Genomic DNA, 16,528 nt, shown 5'->3' with positions numbered 1-16,528 from the left:
CCGTCACAAACAGCCCGGAACCGCGGTGGCCTCCGGGCTTCCCCCTCGGCTGGACCCAGAGTGGAGGGGTCTGGGGCAGCCTGCTGGCCGGCTTGCTCCCCTGGGGTCTGGGGGGGCGGCCGGGGTATGGACCTGCACCTGGGACTCGGGCCGGCCGGGAGGCCCGCTCTCCCACAGGAATGCGGGGAGGAGTCGCGTTCCCTGGGCATCCCTGGCGCTGCAGGTGGACCCTAAAGTGAGAGTCATGAGTGAGGCCGCTGAACGGAGGAACGGAGGAACGGATGGGGTGGATTAGCACACAGAAGGCACACTGACTTCAAACGGAAGAAAGGCTTTAATAACAACCAGAAAACACAAAGGCTGCAGACACCCCAGGGTGACAGGCTGAGGTCCCAGGAACAGACAGTCCTTTGTTCCAAGCGCAGCGGAGCCTGGAAGATGGCCACCCGCCAATATTCCCAGAAATAACAACAAAAGCACAGGGGGGACCACCACTCGGCAGGATGAGCACGGCCAGGGAGCAGGCCTGCTCTGGACGCGCACCACGGAGGCCATGGGGAGGGAGCGATGTTACCAGATACATTAAACGCTGAGCCGCCCAGCCGTTGGCTCCGTGGTTGAGCAACGGCCCAGGAACTCAGAGGTCCCGGGTTCGATGCCAGGGTTGCCCACTCCATCCCCAGAACAGCCTTGCTGGAGGCAGCCCACCGATGTTATTCTCTCATCCATGTTTCTATCTCCCTATCGCTCGCCTCTCACTATTAAATCAAAAATGTATACATTTTAAAAACTAAGTAAAACCGAATTAAAGAATATTTTAAAATCTTGAAGAATAGAGAAAGATATATTTGAGAGTTAACATCCCACCAAACAAACAGTCCATTCACCCTCAAGACAGAGAAAGAAGTAACAGGCCAGTTTCAGGGTCAAGAGTGGCTCTCTGCAGCAGCTGCATGTAGGTGAGGTTCTCGTGCGTGTTGGGGTCGAAGAAGCCCTTGGTGTCGTCGCTGGGGTCGGCCAGGACGCGGTTCATCTCCTCGTCGAAGTAGCCGTTCTTGTAGGCCACCTCCACGGGCACGCGGTGGCTGTGCACGGGGTCGATGATGCCGCCCGTGGCGATCTGGGCCTCCAGCAGGCGGATGCCGTGGTCCCGGACGATCAGCTCCTTCTTCATGGCCTGGAAGAGGGAGATCTGCTCCCCGGTGTAGGGGTCGGTGTAGCCGGTGACTGCCCGCTCGGCCGACAGCAGCTTGTCCCGGATCTCGCCGCCCACCAGGTCCGCAGCCACGGCCTCGTCCACGGACAGCCGCCGGTTGCCCACGGGGTCGATGAGGAAGCCGGTGGCCGCCTGGGCCTCCAGCAGCACCAGGGCCGTGCCCGGCCGCAGGTGGCCCTTCCACATGGCCTGGTAGACGCTCATCTTCTCCCGCCTCCCGGGCTGGTCCCTGGCGGGCACCAGCACCCCCGCGATGCAGCTCGTGCCCTCCAGGTAGCGCTTGACCGAGTCCATCTTCATCACCTCCTGGGGGCTCTTGGTGCCCTGGGCCAGGCCCTGCAGGGTCTCGGGGTCCAGGACCCTGGAGACGCCCAGCTGGGACGCGGTCACCTGGCGCCTCAGGCCCGGGAAGGACATCTTGCTGAGCCGTTGCTCCGTCTCCTCGACGACCTGGGTGAGGACGGCCACGAGGCCCGGCAGGGCCAGGGCGCCGGCCGCGTGCTGGGCCAGCAGCTCTTCCCGGCGCGCCTGGCTCAGGTAGGAGGAGGAGAGGACGTCCCACACGGAGACCGGCTGCCCCTGGAATCGCCCGGCGTGCACCTCCATGGTGGCCGCACGCAGAGCCTGCTCCTGGAGGCACCTGGCGGCCTGGGGGTCGGCCTGGGCGTCACCACGCCCCGGGGGGCGGGACACCTGGAGGTGCTCGGTGCCCTGGGCCCCCTCGGCCTCCTCGATGATGGTGGTCAGCCGGCGGGTCAGCGCGGGCAGGCCCAGCCTCCCCGAGCGGAACTGGGCCAGCAGCTGCTCCCTGCTGCCGGCGCTCACGTAGTCGGACTCCAGCACGTCCCACACGGGCACGGCCGGCCCCCGCAGGCGGCCCACCTTCACCTCCATGGTGACCGCGCTCAGGGCCCGCTGAGGGTTGGCCGGGGCCGGGTGCGGGCTCCCTTCCGGCGCCCCGGCCAGCAGCGAGGTGAGCGAGGCGCCCAGCTCCTGCGCGGTCAGCGTGCCCGCCCGGTACTTGACCAGCAGGTCCTGCCGCAGGCTCTCGGACACCTCCCGGTAGAAGAGCAGCTCCCAGACCGAGACGTCCAGGCCCTGGGTGCCGCCGGCGCCCGGGGGCAGCGTCACGCGGACGTCGTGCAGGGCGCGGCGCAGCTCCTCGCTGAGCTGGCGCACGACGGAGCCCTGGCCGGCCAGCTGCAGCATGTAGAGCCCCGTGTCCGGGTCGCGCACGCAGCGACGCAGCAGCTGCATGTAGGTGAGGTTCTCGTGCGTGTTGGGGTCGAAGAAGCCCTTGGTGTCGTCGCTGGGGTCGGCCAGGACGCGGTTCATCTCCTCGTCGAAGTAGCCGTTCTTGTAGGCCACCTCCACGGGCACGCGGTGGCTGTGCACGGGGTCGATGATGCCGCCCGTGGCGATCTGGGCCTCCAGCAGGCGGATGCCGTGGTCCCGGACGATCAGCTCCTTCTTCATGGCCTGGAAGAGGGAGATCTGCTCCCCGGTGTAGGGGTCGGTGTAGCCGGTGACCGCCCGCTCGGCCGACAGCAGCTTGTCCCGGATCTCGCCGCCCACCAGGCCCGCGGCCACGGCCTCGTCCACGGACAGCCGCCGGTTGCCCACGGGGTCGATGAGGAAGCCGGTGGCCGCCTGGGCCTCCAGCAGCACCAGGGCCGTGCCCGGCCGCAGGTGGCCCTTCCACATGGCCTGGTAGACGCTCATCTTCTCCCGCCTCCCGGGCTGGTCCCTGGTGGGCACCAGCACCCCCGCGATGCAGCTCGTGCCCTCCAGGTAGCGCTTGACCGAGTCCATCTTCATCACCTCCTGGGGGCTCTTGGTGCCCTGGGCCAGGCCCTGCAGGGTCTCGGGGTCCAGGACCCTGGAGACGCCCAGCTGGGACGCGGTCACCTGGCGCCTCAGGCCCGGGAAGGACATCTTGCTGAGCCGTTGCTCCGTCTCCTCGACGACCTGGGTGAGGACGGCCACGAGGCCCGGCAGGGCCAGGGCGCCGGCCGCGTGCTGGGCCAGCAGCTCTTCCCGGCGCGCCTGGCTCAGGTAGGAGGAGGAGAGGACGTCCCACACAGAGACCGGCTGCCCCTGGAATCGCCCGGCGTGCACCTCCATGGTGGCCGCACGCAGAGCCTGCTCCTGGAGGCACCTGGCGGCCTGGGGGTCGGCCTGGGCGTCACCACGCCCCGGGGGGCGGGACACCTGGAGGTGCTCGGTGCCCTGGGCCCCCTCGGCCTCCTCGATGATGGTGGTCAGCCGGCGGGTCAGCGCGGGCAGGCCCAGCCTCCCCGAGCGGAACTGGGCCAGCAGCTGCTCCCTGCTGCCGGCGCTCACGTAGTCGGACTCCAGCACGTCCCACACGGGCACGGCCGGCCCCCGCAGGCGGCCCACCTTCACCTCCATGGTGACCGCGCTCAGGGCCCGCTGAGGGTCGGCCGGGGCCGGGTGCGGGCTCCCTTCCGGCGCCCCGGCCAGCAGCGAGGTGAGCGAGGCGCCCAGCTCCTGCGCGGTCAGCGTGCCCGCCCGGTACTTGACCAGCAGGTCCTGCCGCAGGCTCTCGGACACCTCCCGGTAGAAGAGCAGCTCCCAGACCGAGACGTCCAGGCCCTGGGTGCCGCCGGCGCCCGGGGGCAGCGTCACGCGGACGTCGTGCAGGGCGCGGCGCAGCTCCTCGCTGAGCTGGCGCACGACGGAGCCCTGGCCGGCCAGCTGCAGCATGTAGAGCCCCGTGTCCGGGTCGCGCACGCAGCGACGCAGCAGCTGCATGTAGGTGAGGTTCTCGTGCGTGTTGGGGTCGAAGAAGCCCTTGGTGTCGTCGCTGGGGTCGGCCAGGACGCGGTTCATCTCCTCGTCGAAGTAGCCGTTCTTGTAGGCCACCTCCACGGGCACGCGGTGGCTGTGCACGGGGTCGATGATGCCGCCCGTGGCGATCTGGGCCTCCAGCAGGCGGATGCCGTGGTCCCGGACGATCAGGTCCTTCTTCATGGCCTGGAAGAGGGAGATCTGCTCCCCGGTGTAGGGGTCGGTGTAGCCGGTGACCGCCCGCTCGGCCGACAGCAGCTTGTCCCGGATCTCGCCGCCCACCAGGTCCGCGGCCACGGCCTCGTCCACGGACAGCCGCCGGTTGCCCACGGGGTCGATGAGGAAGCCGGTGGCCGCCTGGGCCTCCAGCAGCACCAGGGCCGTGCCCGGCCGCAGGTGGCCCTTCCACATGGCCTGGTAGACGCTCATCTTCTCCCGCCTCCCGGGCTGGTCCCTGGCGGGCACCAGCACCCCCGCGATGCAGCTCGTGCCCTCCAGGTAGCGCTTGACCGAGTCCATCTTCATCACCTCCTGGGGGCTCTTGGTGCCCTGGGCCAGGCCCTGCAGGGTCTCGGGGTCCAGGACCCTGGAGACGCCCAGCTGGGACGCGGTCACCTGGCGCCTCAGGCCCGGGAAGGACATCTTGCTGAGCCGTTGCTCCGTCTCCTCGACGACCTGGGTGAGGACGGCCACGAGGCCCGGCAGGGCCAGGGCGCCGGCCGCGTGCTGGGCCAGCAGCTCTTCCCGGCGCGCCTGGCTCAGGTAGGAGGAGGAGAGGACGTCCCACACGGAGACCGGCTGCCCCTGGAATCGCCCGGCGTGCACCTCCATGGTGGCCGCACGCAGAGCCTGCTCCTGGAGGCACCTGGCGGCCTGGGGGTCGGCCTGGGCGTCACCACGCCCCGGGGGGCGGGACACCTGGAGGTGCTCGGTGCCCTGGGCCCCCTCGGCCTCCTCGATGATGGTGGTCAGCCGGCGGGTCAGCGCGGGCAGGCCCAGCCTCCCCGAGCGGAACTGGGCCAGCAGCTGCTCCCTGCTGCCGGCGCTCACGTAGTCGGACTCCAGCACGTCCCACACGGGCACGGCCGGCCCCCGCAGGCGGCCCACCTTCACCTCCATGGTGACCGCGCTCAGGGCCCGCTGAGGGTCGGCCGGGGCCGGGTGCGGGCTCCCTTCCGGTGCCCCGGCCAGCAGCGAGGTGAGCGAGGCGCCCAGCTCCTGCGCGGTCAGCGTGCCCGCCCGGTACTTGACCAGCAGGTCCTGCCGCAGGCTCTCGGACACCTCCCGGTAGAAGAGCAGCTCCCAGACCGAGACGTCCAGGCCCTGGGTGCCGCCGGCGCCCGGGGGCAGCGTCACGCGGACGTCGTGCAGGGCGCGGCGCAGCTCCTCGCTGAGCTGGCGCACGACGGAGCCCTGGCCGGCCAGCTGCAGCATGTAGAGCCCCGTGTCGGGGTCGCGCACGCAGCGACGCAGCAGCTGCATGTAGGTGAGGTTCTCGTGCGTGTTGGGGTCGAAGAAGCCCTTGGTGTCGTCGCTGGGGTCGGCCAGGACGCGGTTCATCTCCTCGTCGAAGTAGCCGTTCTTGTAGGCCACCTCCACGGGCACGCGGTGGCTGTGCACGGGGTCGATGATGCCGCCCGTGGCGATCTGGGCCTCCAGCAGGCGGATGCCGTGGTCCCGGACGATCAGCTCCTTCTTCATGGCCTGGAAGAGGGAGATCTGCTCCCCGGTGTAGGGGTCGGTGTAGCCGGTGACCGCCCGCTCGGCCGACAGCAGCTTGTCCCGGATCTCGCCGCCCACCAGGTCCGCGGCCACGGCCTCGTCCACGGACAGCCGCCGGTTGCCCACGGGGTCGATGAGGAAGCCGGTGGCCGCCTGGGCCTCCAGCAGCACCAGGGCCGTGCCCGGCCGCAGGTGGCCCTTCCACATGGCCTGGTAGACGCTCATCTTCTCCCGCCTCCCGGGCTGGTCCCTGGCGGGCACCAGCACCCCCGCGATGCAGCTCGTGCCCTCCAGGTAGCGCTTGACCGAGTCCATCTTCATCACCTCCTGGGGGCTCTTGGTGCCCTGGGCCAGGCCCTGCAGGGTCTCGGGGTCCAGGACCCTGGAGACGCCCAGCTGGGACGCGGTCACCTGGCGTCTCAGGCCCGGGAAGGACATCTTGCTGAGCCGTTGCTCCGTCTCCTCGACGACCTGGGTGAGGACGGCCACGAGGCCCGGCAGGGCCAGGGCGCCGGCCGCGTGCTGGGCCAGCAGCTCTTCCCGGCGCGCCTGGCTCAGGTAGGAGGAGGAGAGGACGTCCCACACGGAGACCGGCTGCCCCTGGAATCGCCCGGCGTGCACCTCCATGGTGGCCGCACGCAGAGCCTGCTCCTGGAGGCGCCTGGCGGCCTGGGGGTCGGCCTGGGCGTCACCACGCCCCGGGGGGCGGGACACCTGGAGGTGCTCGGTGCCCTGGGCCCCCTCGGCCTCCTCGATGATGGTGGTCAGCCGGCGGGTCAGCGCGGGCAGGCCCAGCCTCCCCGAGCGGAACTGGGCCAGCAGCTGCTCCCTGCTGCCGGCGCTCACGTAGTCGGACTCCAGCACGTCCCACACGGGCACGGCCGGCCCCCGCAGGCGGCCCACCTTCACCTCCATGGTGACTGCGCTCAGGGCCCGCTGAGGGTCGGCCGGGGCCGGGTGCGGGCTCCCTTCCGGCGCCCCGGCCAGCAGCGAGGTGAGCGAGGCGCCCAGCTCCTGCGCGGTCAGCGTGCCCGCCCGGTACTTGACCAGCAGGTCCTGCCGCAGGCTCTCGGACACCTCCCGGTAGAAGAGCAGCTCCCAGACCGAGACGTCCAGGCCCTGGGTGCCGCCGGCGCCCGGGGGCAGCGTCACGCGGACGTCGTGCAGGGCGCGGCGCAGCTCCTCGCTGAGCTGGCGCACGACGGAGCCCTGGCCGGCCAGCTGCAGCATGTAGAGCCCCGTGTCGGGGTCGCGCACGCAGCGACGCAGCAGCTGCATGTAGGTGAGGTTCTCGTGCGTGTTGGGGTCGAAGAAGCCCTTGGTGTCGTCGCTGGGGTCGGCCAGGACGCGGTTCATCTCCTCGTCGAAGTAGCCGTTCTTGTAGGCCACCTCCACGGGCACGCGGTGGCTGTGCACGGGGTCGATGATGCCGCCCGTGGCGATCTGGGCCTCCAGCAGGCGGATGCCGTGGTCCCGGACGATCAGGTCCTTCTTCATGGCCTGGAAGAGGGAGATCTGCTCCCCGGTGTAGGGGTCGGTGTAGCCGGTGACCGCCCGCTCGGCCGACAGCAGCTTGTCCCGGATCTCGCCGCCCACCAGGTCCGCGGCCACGGCCTCATCCACGGACAGCCGCCGGTTGCCCACGGGGTCGATGAGGAAGCCGGTGGCCGCCTGGGCCTCCAGCAGCACCAGGGCCGTGCCCCGCCGGAGGTGGCCCTTCCACATGGCCTGGTAGACGCTCATCTTCTCCCGCCTCCCGGGCTGGTCCCTGGCGGGCACCAGCACCCCCGCGATGCAGCTCGTGCCCTCCAGGTAGCGCCTCACGTCCTCCACGCTGCTGTGTCCCGCCTCCAGCTGCTGCAGCGTTTCCTGGGTGATGATGGTCGCCTGGAAGAGCTCGGTGGCCGTGATGTGCCTCCGGATGCCCCGGAACCATAGCTGCCTCACGCTCTTCTCCTTCTCGTCGATCATCACGAAGATTTTGTTCACCACCTTGTCCAGGGCCTTGGCCGTGTCTCGCTTGTATTTTCCCACCAACTCCAGCTTCTTCTCTTCCGTGACGTACTCGGAGTTCAGCAGCTCCCACACGGACGGCCGCTGTCCCCGGTACCTGCCCACCGGGACATCCACCCGCTCAACCTCCAGGGCCTTCCTCGTGGCCTCGTCGATGTGCGTGGTGTCCTTCTCGTCGCGGGTCACGGGGAACAGAGCCCAGCCCGTCCCCTCTTCCTGGCAGCTTCGCCCCTGAAGCTCCTGGTACGTCACCTTCTCGTGGGTGTTGGGGTCCAGGAACCTCTTGTTCATGTGCTTCTGATCAGACACGAGGGCGTAGGTGTCTCGGCGCAGACAGCCGCGCGCGTAGGCCGTGTCCAGCGGGAGCCGGAGGCGGTGCCGCGGGTCGATGACCCCGCCCGTGGCCACCTGCACTTCCAGCAGCCGGAGCGCCTCCTCCCGCTTGACCAGCTTTCTGTCCATGGCCTGGGACAGTGGGACCGTGTCCCCCGTGTCTGGGTCCGCGTAGCCTTTGGCGGCCTTCTCTGCGTCCAGGAGCCTCTCCCGAAGCTCCTCGCCCACCAGGCCCGCGGCCACGGCCTCGTCCACCGAGAGCCTCCGGTGGCTGCGGGGGTCCAGCAGGAAGCCTGTGGCCGCCTGGGCCTCCAGCAGCTGGGCCGCGAACCCCGTGGGGACGAGGCCCCTCACGCTGGCCTCGTAGAGGCTCAGCACCTCCTGTGTGGAGGGGACAGTCACCCCCGCGATGCAGCCGCTGCCCTGCAGGGCGACCTTCACGTTCGGCAGCTCCAGGAGGGCCTGGGCCCCGGGCCGCGAGTCCAGCGTCTTTTTGTCGATGACGCCGGCGTTGAACAACTCTGCGGCGGTCACCTCCCCGCCGATCCCGGCCACCCTGACCGCCTGGTGTTGCTTCTCTGTCTCCTCCACGACGGCCGTGATGAGGCCCAGCAGCTGCTGCAGGTTCAGGGCCCGGGCGTGCCACTGCTGGGCCAGCTCCCGCCGCCGCTGCTCCGAGAAGTACTGCGACGACAGCAGGTCCCAGAGGGAGACGGTCTGCCCGGCGAACCGGCCCACGCGCAGGGTCATGGTCTGCGCCCGCAGAGCCCGCCTGGTGGCCTCGTCCACGTACGCGTACGTCTCCCCTTTCTTAACGATTTGCAGCAGGTACAGGCCGGTCTCGGGGTCGCGCACGCAGCGCTCCAGCAGCTGCAGGTACGTGAGGTTCTCGTGCGTGTTGGGGTCGAAGAAGCCCTTGGTGTCGTCGCTGGGGTCGGCCAGGACGCGGTTCATCTCCTCGTCGAAGTAGCCGCGCTGGTAGGCCACCTCCACGGGCACGCGGTGGCTGTGCACGGGGTCGATGATGCCGCCCGTGGCGATCTGGGCCTCCAGCAGGCGGATGCCGTGGTCCCGGACGATCAGCTCCTTCTTCATGGCCTGGAAGAGGGAGATCTGCTCCCCGGTGTAGGGGTCGGTGTAGCCGGTGACCGCCCGCTCAGCCGACAGCAGCTTCTGGTAGGTTTCCTTCCCGAACATCCCCGCCCCGAAGGCCTCCTCCACGGTCAGCTTCCGGTTCTCCGTGGGGTCGATGAGGAAGCCGGTGGCCGCCTGGGCCTCCAGCAGCACCAGGGCCGTGCCTGGCCGCAGGAGGCCCCTGCTCAGGGCCTCCGAGATGCTCATCCGCTCCTGGGTGGCCTGGACCAGGACGCCGGCGATGAAGTTGCCTCCCTCCAGGAAGGTCCGCACGCTGTCCATGGCGGTCACCTCCTGCACCGTCCTCGTGCCCTGGTTCAGCTCGTCCAGGGTCTTCTTGTCGATCACGTGGGACCGGAACAGGTCCCCGGCCGACACCTGCTTGCGCAGCCCCCGGAAGACGGCCTGTGCGGGCTTGGTCTCCGAGGCCTCGACCAGGGCGGTGAGGGCCTGCACCACCTGCCGCAGGGCCGTGGCCCGCCCCGACTGGCAGAGCGCCGCCAGCTCCCGCCGCTTCTGGTCGCCCACGTACTCCGAGTGCAGCAGGTCCCAGAGCGAAACTGTGAGCCCCTTGAACCTCCCGGCCCCGACGGGGACCTTCATGGCCCTGAGGGCCACGGCTGTGTGGTTGTCCACCTCCAGGGCCACGCCCTGGGGGAGGGGCAGCAGCCACAGGCCGGTGTCCGCGTCCAGGACACAGCGCTCCCTCAGCTGCTGGTAGGTCACCCGGTCCCGCCGGCTGGGGTCGAAGAAGAACTTGCTGTCCTCATCCGTCCCGGTCAGCGCCTGGAGCGTCCGCTCGTCCAGGAGGCCCAGCCTGCAGGCTGCCGCCGGGGGCAGGTGCACCCCATGGGCGGGGTCCACGGCGCCCCCCGTGGCCAGCTGGGCCTGCAGGAGGGGCAGGCCCTCCCGCCGGGGCATGAGCCCCTTCTCCATGGCCTGCCACAGCGAGAGGGGGCTCCCGGAGAAGGGGTCGGTGTAGCCGGCCACGGCCCGCTCCGCCTGCCGGAGCTGCTCACTGAGCGCCCCGCTCACCAGCCCCGCCTTGACTGCGGCTTCCACAGACAGCCTCTGGTTGGTCAGAGGGTCCACGAGGGAGCCGCACGCGGCCTGGGCCTCCAGCAGGCTCTGCCCCAGGCCGGGGGGCAGCAGGCCATCCTGCATGGCCTGGGCGATGCTGGCCTTGGTCCCCGAGGGCTGGAGCAGCACGCCAGCCACGGCGCCCGTGCCCCACAGGCAGGCCTTCACCGTGGGCTCCTCGGCCACCTCGGCGGGCGACCGTGTGCCCTGGGTCAGCGCCGCCAGGGTCTCCTGAGTGATGATGCCCGCGTCCAGCAGCCAGACCGCGGGGACCTCGCCCCGAGGGCCGGGCACGGTGACCCGGGCCCGCGCCAGGAGCTTGGCCGCCTGCACCCAGCCCCGCACGGCCGCCTGCAGCTGCGGCACCGTGGTCTTGCCCACCTGCACGTCCTCCAGGAAGCCCCGCCGCTGCTCCTCCGTGAAGTGGCAGGAGGCCAGCAGCTCCCAGAGGGACGAGCCGTCCTCCGCGCCCGGCGTGGCCTGCAGGGTCTCCCGCAGCTGCTGGTCGGAGGGGCCGGCGGGCACGCCTTCCTGCAGGGGCAGCAGGTAGAGGCCGGAAGCCTCGTCCTTCAGACACTGCCCCAGGAGCCGGGCGTAGCTGGTGCGGCCCCGGCCGTCCGGCGTGGGGAAGGTGTCCGGGGAGCTGGACAAGGCCGCCTCCATCTCCTGGTCGATGCAGCCACGCTCGGCGGCCACGGGCAGCGGGAGGTGGTAGTGGCCCGTGGGGTCGATGACTCCTCCCGTGGCCACCTGGGCCTCCAGGAGGCGGGCGGCCTGCTCCTCCCGGACGAGGCCCTTCTTCATGGCCTGGAACAGGGACACCCGCTCCTGGGAAAAGGGGTCTCGGAAGCCGGTCAGGGCGCCCTCGGCCCGTCGCAGCCGGGCGTACAGCTCCGGCCCCACCAGCTCCCTGCGCACGGCCTCCTCCACCGACAGGGCCTCCAGGCTGTCGGGGTCCGTCAGGGCTCCGGTGGCCGCCTGGGCCTCCAGCAGGGCCAGGGCCAGGCCAGGCCGCAGCAGCTGCTGCTTCATGGCCTGGTAGAGGCTGAGCCTCCGGTTGGAGGCCGGCAGCAGCACCCCGCCCACGGCGCCCGAGCCGCGCAGGGACGTGCGGACGCCTTCCACGCGGAGCAGGGCCTCGGGGCTGAGCGTGCCCGCCAGCAGCCGGTCCAGGAGCTCCTGGTCGATGATCTGGGCCTCCAGGAGCTGGTAGGCGGTGGCCCGGCCCCGCAGGGCGGGCAGCGTGACGTCCGCACACCTGGCCGCCTCCCTCTGCAGCAGCTTGGCCACCTGCTCCAGGGAGACCTCGCGCCGCCGGAAGCTGTGCAGGAGCTGCCGCCGCCGGGCCTCACTGAAGCACTCGGAGTTGAGCAGCTCCCACGCCGACACCCGCCGCCCCCGGAACCGCCCGTACTTCCCCGGGAGCAGCAGGTTCTGGAAGGCCCGCCGGGTGGCCGCGTCCGCCAGCTGGGGCTGGGCACTGCTGAGCGGCAGCAGGTACAGGCCGGTCTCGGGGTCGCGCACGCAGCGCTCCAGCAGCTGCATGTAGGTGAGGTTCTCGTGCGTGTTGGGGTCGAAGAAGCCCTTGGTGTCGTCACTGGGGTCGGCCAGGACATGGTTCATCTCCTCGTCGAAGTAGCCGTTCTTGTAGGCCACCTCCACGGGCACGCGGTGGCTGTGCACGGGGTCGATGATGCCGCCCGTGGCGATCTGGGCCTCCAGCAGGCGGATGCCGTGGTCCCGGACGATCAGCTCCTTCTTCATGGCCTGGAAGAGGGAGATCTGCTCCCCGGTGTAGGGGTCGGTGTAGCCGGTGACCGCCCGCTCGGCCGACAGCAGCTTGGCGAACACGCTGGGCCCGATGACGCCGGCCCTCAGCGCCTCCTGCACCGAGTACCTCTTGTTCTCCTTGGGGTCGATGACGAAGCCGGTGGCGGCCTGCGCCTCCAGCAGGATGAGGGCCGTGCCCGGCCTGAGCAGCCCCTTCCTCTGCGCCTCGTCGATGCTGAGCCGCTCCTGGGAGCCGGGCAGCAGCAGGCCGGCGATGCAGCCCGTGCCCTGCAGGTACCGCTGCACCGAGTCCAGGCTGCCCACGTGCTGGGCCGTGGTCTGCCCGCGTGCCAGCTGCTCGTATACCTCTGGGCCGATGATCTCTGCCTTCAGCAGCTCTCCGGGGGTCACGGGGACCCGCAGCCCCGAGAAGGTGGTCTTGGCCGTGGCTGCGGCCTGCTCCAGGGTGGTCCTCAGCACCGCGGCCAGCTCCTCAACCGACAGGGCCCCCGCCCGGTGCTGCTGGGCCAGCGTTGCCCTCTGCCCCGCGGGCACGGCCTCAGAGAAGAGCAGCTCCCACAGCGACACGGGCCGGCCCTGGAACTTGCCCGCGGAGACGGTGGTGGTGGCCGCACTCAGGGCCTCCTGGGTGCTGTGCTCGATGAACGGGAGTCCCTGTGGCTCCTCCCCAGGGGCCTCCCCAGGGAGGGGCAGGAAGGCCAGCCCCGTCTCGGGGTCGGTGACGCAGCGGGCCAGCAGCTGCCCGTAGCTGAGGCTCTCCTGCGTGCCGGGGTCCGAGAAGCCCGCGGCCCGTGAGAGCTGCTGCTGCGTCTCCTCGTCCAGGCAGGCGAAGCGCAGGGCGGCTTCCAGGGGCAGCCGCAGCCTGCGGGCCGGGCACACCAGCCCGCCCGTGGCCAGCTGCGCATCCAGCAGCCGCAGCGCCAGGGGTCTGTCCACCAGCCCCTTCTTCATGGCCTGGAAGAGGGGGAGGCGGGAGCCGCTGAAGGGGTCGGGGAACCCCACCACCGCCTGCTCAGCCTCCAGGAGCTGCCCGTGCAGCTCGGGGCCCACCAGGCCCGCCCGGACCGCCTCGTCCACGCACAGCTGCTGGCCGGTGGCCGGATCCACCAGCGTGCCGGTGGCGGCCTGGGCCTCGAGCAGCGGCAGCGCGGCGCCCAGCGGGAGCAGGTGCTCAGCCACGGCCTGGAAGAAGCTCTTCTTGCGGCCGGCGGGCAGCAGGACGACGCCCGCCACAGCCCCGGTGCCCTGCAGGTAGCGCTGCACCTGGGGGCGCGCGCTCACGTCGGGCACCACCAGCCGGCCCTCCTGCAGGCCCCGGGCCGTCTCCTCGTCCAGGACCCCCGCCTCCAGCAGCTCCGCCAAGCTGGCCGCCCCGCTCAGCGTGCGGAAGGTGGTCTTGAGCGGCAGCAGGGCCAGCCCGGTGCCGGGGGCCCGCACGCACCTGCCCAGCAGCTCGCGGTAGCTCAGCCGCTCCAGTGTGTTGGGGTCCAGGAAGCCCGGAGCGCGCTCCTCTAGGCTGCGCTGCGTCTCCCGGTCCAGGAGGCCCTGCTGGCAGGCCAGCTCCGGGGCCACCCGCACACCCCGGGAGGGGTCTACCAGGCCGCCCGTGGCCAGCTGGGCCTCCAGCCAGCCCCACCCCAGGGCCCGGTCCACCACCTCCTTCCCAATGGCCTGGAAGAGGGGCAGCTTCTCGCCCCCGTAGGGGTCAGTGTAGCCGGTGACCGCCCGCTCGGCCGCCAGCAGCTTCTCCCGCAGCTCCAGGCCCACCAGGCCCCGCTGCAGGGCCACCGACACGGGCAGCAGCTGGCCCTGCGCGGGGTCCACGAGGCCCCCGGTGGCCGCCTGGGCCTCCAGCAGAGCCAGCGCGAGCCCGGCGGGCAGCAGGCCCTGCTTCATTGCCGCGTAGAGGCTCAGGGCCCGGCCCGAGGCCTCCACCAACACCCCGGCCACGCTCCTGGCCTGGGGCCCAGGGGGAGAGCCGGCTTCCGGCACGGCCTTGATGGTCTTGGGGACCGTGGTCGGCTCGGGGCCGCTGGCGGCCAGGACGTCAGGAAAAGCGTCGCCGTTCATGGTGCCAGCTGGCTGCAGGCCTCGCTTGCCAGGATCCGCTGTCTGCTCCCTGCGGAGGGTGGAAGGGTCCGTGAGGAGCCCTGGATGGCCCAGGGGGGCAAGGTCACCCGGGAGCAATCGGGGGCCAATCCCAGAGTCTGGGCGCCCTCCAGGGGACGGGGTCAGCACCCAGGTGAGTCCCTCCATCCCCGGGCCGGCCCAGGAGAGACCAGGGCACGGAGACCCCAGCGACGCCTCTGCTCCCTCCTGTGGACATGCTCAGGCCTCCCTCCAGCCCAGCACCCTCCTCCCCGACCCCATGCCTGGGAGGCGCTGGGCCCCGCCTGCCTGCCTCGGGCCTCACCGTGTTCACGGACACCAGCTCCCGGCGCATCCTTCGCCCGGTGACCTACAGACTCACGCCCTCCCTCGGCTTCCTGCGGCCGCAGCCCCACACCCCACATCCCCTCCTCCACCCTGTGGACCCCCAAGTCCCCCTCCCAGGCTGGCTCCATGTCCTTTCCCCACCCGTGCTCCCTCTCGGTATGGCTTCTCTGTGCCCACACCCGGGCGTCCGGGATGCCAGAGTCCGTGCCGAGTGCTGGCCTGGCGGGGCTGTGGGCAGGGCCAGGCACAGTCTCCAGCCCGTGGGTCCCGGTCAGCTGACTCCAAGCCCAGCCCCTCCACGCTATCCCCTCCGCCAAGAGCCGCGCCCGATTCCCTGAGCAGCGGGGACAGGTCTGGCCTCCCCGCAGGCCTGTCTCTCCTGTGCTGGGTTAGATTGGGTTCCCCCAAACCATAGCTCAGTCCTGGCCTCCGCCCCGGGCCCTGGCCTCCGGGAAACCAGCCTCTGCAGGTGCAAATAAGACGAGGTCACCCGGGGGCAGGCAGGGCGGGCGGATCCACTCGCCTGGTGTCCTTGGGAAGACACCCAGGGACAGGCCAAGGCTGGAGGCAGATGGGCGGACCCGCCAAATTCCAGAAGCACCCATCTCCCGCCGCCCAGGCCCGCGCTGGGAAGGTGCTGCTGCTGTCCTGAGACACCCAGGCTGTGGCAACCGTTGCGACAGCCACAGCACAGGGAGGCGGCGCCTGCGCTCTCGGCCTGTGAACCGTCCCCTCTCCACTTCCCCAGAGCCACACCCTCGGCCCCCTGTCCCGGTCCACACCCTCCCTCCTGCTCTCCGATCCCCGCCCAATCCTCGCCTCTCAGCTCCCCAAAGTCCCACAGCCCACACCCCACACCCCACCTCGAGTCTGGGGAGAAGCTCAGGCCCAGGTCTGCCCCTCGCCCCCCACGCCACCGCCTCTGTCAACGTGACCTCGCACTCCGGCTGCCACATCTGACAAACCTATTTTGGGGCTGGTGGCCCCTGACCTCCAGGTCATAGGGCGTGGGACCCTCGTCTGTGGGGGCAGGTTTCTGCTCTGCCTCCACTTCCCCGTGAACTCGGGGTGCCTCGAGGCTGCTCGGCCCGAGTTGCCACCCGGCCAGGCTGCCCCAGAACCACGAGCCCAGTCACCCCGACACCCACGCCCCGGCCTCATTGCAGCTCGAACCCCGTGGCGCCCACCGCTGCTGGCCCCTCCGAGGTGTTGGGCCCTGCCCTCCCCAGCTGGCTGCTCCAGGGGTGCCCCTCCACCCTGGCCCCTCTCGTGCCCATGGGTGCCCATGCCCTTGGCCGCCCTGCAGCCTGGAGAAGGGGTCAGCGGAGGAGCACCTGGGAGAGGCCGAGGCCTCTGAGGGGCTGAGTCCTGGAGGGAAGACCAGCGGCCTCAGGCCTCCTCTCTCAGGTGCTGCCATGCAGGCGGGCACCCAGCCCCACCCTCCCGGCAGCAGCGCCAGGTAACAGGCTGCCGGGCGGCTGGAACAGAGCACCTGTCCCCGGAGGCTGCCGGGAAGGCTGGACAAGGGTCAGGAGGAGGAGAGGCACCTCTCCCCCAGGAAGGGGCAGGGCTTGCAGGTGGGCGGCCGGGCGGCTCGGCTGGGCATGGCCCCTGGCGGAGGCTGGCGGCCAGCGCAGACCCCTGACGGCTGTGCTGCGGGAGGAGGCGGGGCTGGGGCCCCAGGGGCACAGGTAGCCGGAGTGGGGGCTGCGGTTGGACCGGCCTCGTTCCGGAGGGAGGGCCCGGGAGCAGGTGCCTGGAGTGTGTGGTGGGGACCCAGGACGGAGGGTTTGGGAGAGGCAGGCCCGGGCATGTGCGGGTCCAGGGCCCGGCAGCAGGCACCCCGGCAGCCCAGGGTCCCAGAAACAAAAAATGGGCGTCAGGGGGAGGTGGCCCCCCGGGGAGAAGGCCGGTGGGGCAGGGGCTGGGGGCGGGGAGAGGGGGGCGGAGCAGACCCCCTCCCCCATTAATAAATAAATAAAGGCAAAGGGA

At 70.7% G+C, this 16,528-nt stretch overlaps 1 protein-coding gene across 1 annotated transcript; it reads right to left on the bottom strand.

Moving 5' to 3' along the window:
• Positions 1-323: 323 nt before the first annotated feature.
• Positions 324-14,170, bottom strand: EPPK1 (epiplakin 1; the record flags this gene model as incomplete). Its single annotated transcript, XM_081111301.1, has 1 exon — positions 324-14,170. One exon carries the CDS (start codon positions 14,168-14,170, stop codon positions 890-892), a length of 13,281 nt encoding a protein of 4,426 aa, XP_080967427.1. The 3' UTR covers positions 324-889.
• Positions 14,171-16,528: the final 2,358 nt, after the last annotated feature.

Source organism: Myotis nattereri (genome assembly GCF_964212035.1).
Source record: "Myotis nattereri genome assembly, chromosome: 17".
Lineage (NCBI taxonomy): Eukaryota > Metazoa > Chordata > Mammalia > Chiroptera > Vespertilionidae > Myotis > Myotis nattereri.
This window is presented reverse-complemented; position numbering and strand designations above follow the sequence as displayed.